The 8,453-nt window shown below is 58.2% G+C and overlaps 1 protein-coding gene across 1 annotated transcript in view; it reads right to left on the bottom strand.

The window, feature by feature from the left end:
* Nucleotides 1–6: 6 nt before the first annotated feature.
* The window catches only part of IPO13 (importin 13), a 21,780-nt gene continuing 13,333 nt past the window's right edge, over nt 7–8,453 (bottom strand). Inside the window, exons 14-19 of the mRNA XM_010151486.1 lie at nt 7,457–7,509; nt 1,218–1,284; nt 1,009–1,067; nt 788–877; nt 462–643; nt 7–348 (exon numbers count right to left, since the gene is read on the bottom strand). Of these exons, the coding sequence (XP_010149788.1) occupies nt 249–348; nt 462–643; nt 788–877; nt 1,009–1,067; nt 1,218–1,284; nt 7,457–7,509 (551 nt within the window). The 3' untranslated portion in view covers nt 7–248. The remainder of the gene's footprint in view (nt 349–461; nt 644–787; nt 878–1,008; nt 1,068–1,217; nt 1,285–7,456; nt 7,510–8,453) is intronic.

Here is an 8,453-nt window from a genome sequence, read left to right as displayed (position 1 = left end):
CCCACCCTCCGCCGCCTCCTGCAGCCGGCACTCCTGTCCCCTGCGAGGGGGGGGAGCATGCTGGGGGAAACAAAGATGCTGACACCGAGATGCGGCCACCAAATCTAGCTGAGGAGCGTCCCGAGTGGGTTAATTCTAGGTGGAGGGTTATTCTACGAGCCGTACTGCAGCAGGGCAGGGGGGAAGGGGGAGCTTCCTTGCGGGAAAGGGCTGGTCCGGGCAAATTGTCCGCAGTCCTGGCCAGGTGCTCAGTAGTCTGCCGTGTACTCCGTGCCGTGCAGCCCTCGGCACAGCAGGGTGAACTCCTTCACCATCTCCTTCACTCGCCGCTTGTTCACACGCTCTCTGCTAAGACGGAGGGAGGGGACCAACGTGAAGCAGGAGGGACACGCCAGGCCATGCCGCGGGGTTCGTTCCCACCGCACGCGGGGCACAGCCGCCGCAGAAAGGGGGGCACAAACCTGAGGATCTGCTGGCTGAAGGTCTCCTTCTGCTCGGGGCTGACGCGGGCCGAGGGTAAGCCGTCCTGCTGCATGGCCTCCTTGATCCAGACACTCAGGTAGCTGAAGCAGTGCTTGTTCAAGGCAAAGAGGATTTCTGCGAAGTGATCCATGAGGCTGCGGGAAGCCTGGCCACCGACACCCTGCCAGAGAGTACAGACACTGCTGAGCCCGCGGTGTCACCCCGCCTGCACCGCCAGGCTCTCTGCCCCCGGCTCCGCAGGGGTGCTGCCCGGGAATCGAGCCCAAAGCTGCCTGGGGAGCCCGTGGTTCCGATGCCAGCTCACCTCCAGCACCGCCTGCAGTAGCACTTTGCCGTTCTCATGCACAACCTGTCCCACCGGGGCGACCTCTCCGCAGCGGGGCAGCAGCTCCGTCTGCAACACACAGCGCACGGCCCGCTCAGTGCCGGAGCGGGCTCCACACCGCAGCGCCCTTGCCCAACCTACAGCCCCACTCCTGCCCTTCCAGCTCCTGGGGTGGGGATGCGTGATGCCACCATACTCACAAAGAAGCCACAGGATGCTTTGACCGTCGGGGCCTCAGGGAACTTGAGCGAAAGGACACCTGTATGCAGAAATGGCTCAGGTTAGCAGGCAGAAACACCACGCCCCAGCCCAAATCAGCCTTGTGGTGCCCAGCCCGGGCCCGCAGGAGGAGCAGGTTGGCTTCTCTGCAGAGCCATCTGGGGCACATGCCCATGCCCCTGGTACTCACCACACTGAAACACTGCTTTGACATCCAGGTTGCTACACAGGAAGAGGTCCGGCTTCCTTTTCAGAGCCTGCAAGGCACACAGACAGGCAGCATAAACCCCGTGGTGCAGAGGCAGCCTCCGAGGAACCCGGTGCCCCAGACCCTCTGCCTGAATGCACACTTACCTGGGCACACCCACGATAAATGGCCGATTCACACAGCACACCAGGAAACCATCTCCTTCCCACCCCCCCAAGACAACGTCCATCAAACATCCAGGCAGTTTGCTACGCTCAGGGACCGCAGACCCCAGGACCTGAGGATTGATGCCGTGGCGGTGCACACACTTTGGACACAGAGACAGGACAGAGGGCTCCTGTCCCACTGGAGTAGGCCAGGCCATAGCAGTGCTCCCAGGACAAGGATGGCCATGTGGGGACCAGCACAGACCAGTCTCCTGTGCTGCTCTGCTCTCCTTGAAGATGCTGGTGTCCCTGGGTTCAAGCAGTGACCCCAGACAGGGCCAGCAGCATGCTCTGCTTGGGCTCCAGGGCACAGATGACAAGATGCCAACATTGCCTGGCAGTTCCAGAACAGCAAGTCTGAGATCAGAAAAGCTTTTTTTTTTTTTTTTTCCCCTGCCTCCCAGCGATCCCACCAGACACTGTGGGGGTCAGGCAGTGCTGCTGGGGACACCCTGAGATGTGACACCCCATGCAGTGGTTTGGTCCCCAGCTGTGCAGGCACTGGGCAGTTACCGAATGGAAATGTTTCGGTCTGCCCTTTCCACTCCATGGGAAGGGTTTCTGCCCTGACACCGTGAGCCCTGCCGTGTAAGGTGGCCATGTCCATGCCCTGACCACCACACCGCTGTGCCCACTGCTGCAGGATGCGCTGGGGATGGCAGCCAAGCCCCCTGCCCTGCTGTCACTATGACACTGGGGTCAGCAGCCAGAGCACTGGAGCGGCCCTGCTCTGTGCCTGGAGCTCGGACAGCAGGATAGCAGGGCAGGCAGCCCTTGGGCTGAGCTATGTGCAGGGCCACTGCTTGCGCTCCAGCCTGCTCCTGGGGATGAAAACAAGGACAGCATTCAGCCAGCAGCACCCAGGACGCACAGCCATCTGCCCACAGCCATGGTCTCTACTTGAAGCAAAACACACTTAGTTCCTCCCCCCTTCTGCTCCAGGGAAAGCTGACGGCCACCTGCACAGTGCAGAGAACATATGCTGGAGACCAAGAAGCTGAGGTTTCAGGGTTACCCCTTCTCCTTTCTGACCCTTTGAATCACACGCTGCAAAAGAGGATTCAGGTTTAGGCACCGAAGGCGTCGCTGTACCACGTGGAGACGGTAGAATCGCAGGGTCCTGCTTGCCTGCTAGAAACAGGCAGAGACCTTCCGGGGGCAATCAGGGGCCGTGTTATACCTGCGTGTGTACACACAGATGTTGTGCTCCATCCTTCCTGACGCGCTAGCACCAACACAGAAGACTAGCTAGTGGCTGGGCGACAGTTTAGAAACACATCCACTCATCGTGGCTGCTGCCATTTAGTCGGCGACATACAGGACAAACACTTGGAAGAGACCTTGCAGCGTTAGCCACCGGGGACTACCCCGGCTGCTGCGGGCTTCCAGAGGGATGACCAGGACCTCTCTCCCAGCAGCACATTGCTTGGGTATCAGCTCCTGTGATACCACCCAGCTTTAATTCCTCTACCCTGCCTGTCCAAGGGGCTGCTTTTAACCCAACTCCTGTGTGCTGCAACAATGTTCAGCTGCCACAAGAGTCTTCACACGTGCACAGATTGCCACCTACCTGCAGGGTGCTTTTCCCAGCCAAACCAGACCCGCAGCAGGCAGAGGCCCCCAGGTTCTGCAGACTCACTGCAGCATCTGCTCCTCACTCCGTCAGTGCCATGGGGGTAAGCGTGCCAGTATTGGGAGGGCTTCTTCCCATAGGACACCTCCACCAAGGGAGCACAGAGTGCAAGCCAAATCTGGGCACACGTGCACATGTCTACATTAGACAGAGATGCTTTTTACCCCCATGAGATGGAGCCATGTGGAGCTTCTCCCATCCACAAGCAGCACCAGGTAGGTCCAGCTGCTCTTTCCCAGCACCAGGAACAGGCTTTGGGGCCTCTTACTGCCAGCCTGTCCTCAGCTCCTGCCAGAGCAGCTCTGCTCACATGTTCTGGAATGGGGACGGGTCTTTAAACGTTTTCAAATGTCTCGCCACATCCTCTGCTGCAGCAGCCACTGCAGGGGTAGGCACTGGCTTCTGGCGAGAGCTGTTCTGCAGGCTGGCACAGGAAGGATGTCAGATTCTTCTCCTTGGCAGCTGGAATACCCCCCGACAGATCTTCAGGGTGGGCTCTTCAGGGACAGGACACCAAACCCAACTCCTCCAGCAGACAAGGGACAGTGGGGGGCTGCACAGCTGGTTCCTGCAGCTCACCAGAACACACAGATCAAGCCCTTGTGTCCGGCACCACCTCCTCTTCCCAGACTACAAGCTTGGCAGAGCAGAGCCTCCAACTCTGGAAAGGCACCAGGGCCAGGGAGGAGCAGTCAGTCCCTGCCCACTGGGGAGAGGGGATGCCAAGCCAACATCCTCCACCGGGCTTTATGGCTCTGGCTGGAGCAGGTGTGGGAGCTGGAACAGCATGCAGCCTGGACCAGCCCAGGAGGAAAGGGATGTGGGGGATGATGCTGGCTGTGCCTGGCCAGGCACTGGCTGTGCCATCACAGGTCAGTCTTGCATCTTCTGCCTGGCGAGGCCCTGAATCTGCCCCAGGGCACCCAGTCAGGGGAGGTCACCGTAGCGCTATGGATGCCTGTGCCAGTGCGGAGCTGTGCTGGGGGTGGGTGGATGTGCCTGCAGCCCCAGTGGGCAGGCAGGCTGGAGAGCCCCAAAGTCCTACCTGCAAACAGGAGCATGCACACGAGTGATACGTGCTGGCCAGGGAGTGGGCAAGAGCTCCCAAACACCAGAACCTGCCTGGTTTTGCCAATGCAGACCCGGGTGCAAGCCGGGTGTAGTCCTGGGCACAGGGGCTCCAGCCGGGCGGGTGGCACTGAGCCCCACAGCCCTCCAGACGGGATGCTCACCTCAGGCACAGCCGCACTGATGCTCAGCACCATTCCCAGCACACAGTGGAGGCAGGAGGGGAGCAGCTGAGGACAGCGCTCACTGCAGAGGGTGCCGGCGCTGCTCTGTGCAGCCTTACGAAGACTGCTTACTTCACACTTAGCTTTGAGTAGTAACAGTAGCTCAGGGTCTCCGGCATCTGTAAGGCATTTGGTTTAAGCCAGCATGCTCTCGTGATCAGCTAGCCATCGTCAAGAGTGGGTTGACAACACCGTGGCACAACTATCAGCTGTGCCAACTGGGCAGTCCCACAGGCCGCAACCAAGCCCAAATATATATGCAGTAAAGTCAGCTGAAATCCTGTCACAGAGGGATGGCTCCCTGTGAGTTGGTGACAGAGGGCTGATGTGCAATTATCAGGAGGCAGGAGCTTCTGAGTTATCAGAAGGTAAAAGAGTACTTGCTGGCAGAGGGGGACAAAAGCACCGCCTGCAAGGAGAAACCAGTCAAATTTGATACACGGAAGATGCTGTGTCCACCAAGGTGGTCAGCCACAGGAGCAGACGGTCAGGGAAGTGGGAAAGTCTCCACCCTGACACACTCTTGGGTCCAAACTTGCTGCTGCTCTGGAAGATGCACTACTTCACCAAGGGCTCCACAGGCAGAGCAGGCTGAGATGAAAACACAGCCCTCCTCCCACACCCCCTGAAAATCAGATCTGAAGAGATCTGCAGTTCTCTCCGACTTTAATCCTTGGATCTACAAATGCTCCACAGCATCACCGCAGAACATGGTCCTCTGGAAGAGGACAGGCTGGACCCACCTCAGCCATCAGACAGCTCTTAGAAGTCCTGAGAGCAAGAAGCCAAGCAGGCACGGCAAGGCCGTTTCTTGAGGGCTTTCAAAGCACTCTGACAGATCATCAGGCTGGGAAGAGGGACAGGCCAAGGAAGAGGAGGACACCTTGAAACAAGGGTGAGGAGAGAGAACAGGGGTGGGATCCTTTGGTCCTCATGGGGTTGCTGGAATAAAAGCCCAGGAAAACAAGGTCTTGCATGGGCGGTGGTGGGCCAGCAGCACAATGTCAGATGTCTCACAGTGATCCAAGACGGAGCAGCTACGGAGGAGCCCCTGAGCTGCTCCTGCAGCAGGGCCTCTGAAGTGCGCAGGCTGTCCGGAGATCGGCACGCTGGAGCACGGGCCAGCTGCCAGCATGCTGCCCCAGCACTGCCTGCAGATCCTGCCCTGAGTCTAACAGCTTCCCGGCAGCCGGGATGGGTGGTGGTTGTTCTCACCGCACAGCCCAGGGAAGTGCAGCACGGTTGCACTTTTCTCTCCAAAAGAGCACAAACGTGCCATGCCCAGACACAGAGAAGGACCCCAAAACAGAAAGAAACCAAGCACCTTCCAAAGAAACAACAAATAGCCTTGGAACAGTCTTTCAGGGTCACCTGATGCCCTGCCCCCCCGCATGACTACCTCTACCTGCCCTCCAAGAGCAACAGGCTTGCTGAGTCCTTTCAAGCCCTCCAAGAGACAGCAGCTCCCTGAGTGACCTTCCAGTGCTTCCCCACACTCCTAGGAAGATCTCCTACTGCCTGAACCAGATCCTTTTCCATGATTTCCTCCTGTTACTTATTGTCCTGCTCCAGGAGAACAGAAAAGGGGTTTTTACCCCTGACTGGGGCATTACTTTTTACACACTCCAAGACTCATGCAGGTCCTCAGGATCCCATCAGCTCTTCCTCCTCACCACGTGCACAGGTGGTCGTTTTCCCAGATGCTTTTCCCTGTGCTCTCTGGTCTCTATCTACAGAAATGTTGTGCTCCAAACTAGGCACAGTGCTTGAGCAGAGGTCCTGCCAGCACCAAGTAGCTGGGGAGGACACCCCCATGAATCTCATGCACAGACCCCATTCATTGACCCTCCCCCCACATTCGAAACCCCTGTAAAAAGGTCACAGCTTCCAAAACCGACACCAGCAAAAGCTGCACACGCTTTCCGATAACCCCATTACGTTACGTCTTTCAAGATGAAAAGCAGGGAAGAAAACGCTCAATATGGCTTGTGGGATGCGATGGGTCTCAGCAGGACCCGGGCATCAAAGTGAGACCTGTGAGGAGCAGACCCTGCCTGGGCAGGGTGAAGTGCAGCCCCCTCCATCCCGCAAGACCCTACATGGGAAGAGCAGCTGCTGGAGGGGCTGACAGCTTGGCACCTGGCTATGCCGGCCAGCAGGCAAGGACAGGATGGCCACAGCTCTGGTAGCTGCCTGGGGGCGTGTTCCTGCACAGCCACCAGGCCAGCACACATGGTCAGAGGTCTTGCCGTCACAGAAACGGAGCAGAAAGTGACTCTGCCGGGCCCCTCCTCACCACCGACCCACCCTCTGGGTAGGTGCTGGGGGGGCGCATCTCCAAGCGGGGCTCTGAGCACATCAAGGACATCAGGACTTCTCTGCCGAGAGCCAGGGGCTGAAAAGGGTGCTGGGCTCCTGCGGCTCCCAGCAGGCATGTGCAGACAGCATGGCACTGGCCATGCTGCCCACCGCCAACAGTGACACGAGTGCCAGCCCCACGAGACAGCCTGCGGCCCCCACACCAACACAAACCGTCCCCACGCGCCGGTGGCACAGGAGGGTTCCCGGGCTGCAGGCGCAGGAGCTGCCACCACCCCAGGAGGCTGCCAGGGCAGGAGGCAGCGTGGCACCCTGGCACGTCCACACACCATCGCAAGCACGTTGCTCAGAGCCAGACCCCGGCAGCTGCCTGCTACCGTGGGCAGGGGCTTCCTCCCACCAGCCTGCTCCAGAGGACCCATCGTAGGGCAGGTAAATGGGTTGGAAAACATCCACTTAATGCTCTAACTTGTCTGTCACCTGAGGGTGACCGTGGCAGCAGCCCCAAGCGTCCCACGCCAGCTTTGGCAGGGTGAGGGGGTGGCAGCTGGAGGCTGCCCTGCAGAGGAGGGCACTGCCCTGGGGATGGTGCGAACCCAGAACTAAAGGAGGATGTTTTGTTTTCAGATTCCACGGAAACAGATGGAGAAACTCGATATTCAACTAAAAGGAAAAAAACGTTGTCAACAGAAAGCTAAAAATAGGTTTAAATTGAATTAAAAAGAGAAAGAGAGAGAACAGAAAGTGAATGAGTAAGAAACTAAAACACACCTGTGCCAGGAGTTGCATAAATGAATCAACAATATCAGGATGATCCCTGGGCCCTAAAATATAATAAAGATGTAACTTAAGAGAAAAATCATACAAACAGCAACTCAACATCATATAGTTATGTGATACAGAAAGAATTTACAAGTGAAAACAGGAGTGTAAGGGAGGAGGGGTGTGTGGGGAAGGGGATGGGCAACATGAGCAGCTTGAAGCAAGTTAAAGAAACAAAACATACAAAAAATCATGAAACTTGGAGAACCCAAGAACAGAAAGAAACTGCAAAGGAAAGGGTCTGAAGCCCCAGGGTCTCCAGCTAGCACCTGGGTGCTGCAGAGCCAAGGAGGAGATCTTCGTGTCCTTGGGGAGCAAGAGGAGGAGGAGCAGGGGCTAGCTGGGCACCATCTCCACGAGGAGAACTAGAGCTTTTGCATTGTGGGGATTGAGCGAGTGTCTTCAGAGCACCGTTTGGTCCTGGAAGATAACTGCAAGTGAACGACAACACCTCAACAAACGCTTGACAGGCCCAGCCGGGCTCAGGCGTGCACATGCTCATCACCAGCACCAGCTGCTCAGGAGCCCCTGGCACAGTCGTCCTCCCGCCCCGTTCCTAGATGCTCTCCGAGACCCTGAGCCCAGGACTCTCCTGGAGGCCTCCCGCATCCTCCTGGGAGAGACCAGCTCAGTGCCCAGAGATCTCCATGCCAGCACCACTCACCCTACCTTGGCATCTGACCCCTGCAGGGTCAGGCATCATCCCCTCCTCCTGCCACCTCAGGCTCAGAGAAGGGACTTGTCCTGCTCAGGGCCGGCTGCCCACCAGAGGGGTCCCACAGGGTGGGTGGGAGCCAGTCCTGGGCACACAGCAAGCCGGATGGCTGCTCGCCTGAGCAAAGCTCACATCCAAGCGTTGGCACATCTCGGGCTCTGTCCCCTCCCCTTTCCTCCTGCAGACATGCCTGCTGCTGCCCGGAGGCATCACCGTCTCCCCGGGCACCCA

Source organism: Eurypyga helias, unplaced genomic scaffold (assembly GCF_000690775.1).
Source record: "Eurypyga helias isolate BGI_N326 unplaced genomic scaffold, ASM69077v1 scaffold20975, whole genome shotgun sequence".
Taxonomy (NCBI): Eukaryota; Metazoa; Chordata; class Aves; order Eurypygiformes; family Eurypygidae; genus Eurypyga; species Eurypyga helias.
Note: the sequence above shows the minus strand (reverse complement) of the source record. Positions and strands in the feature narration are given on the sequence as shown.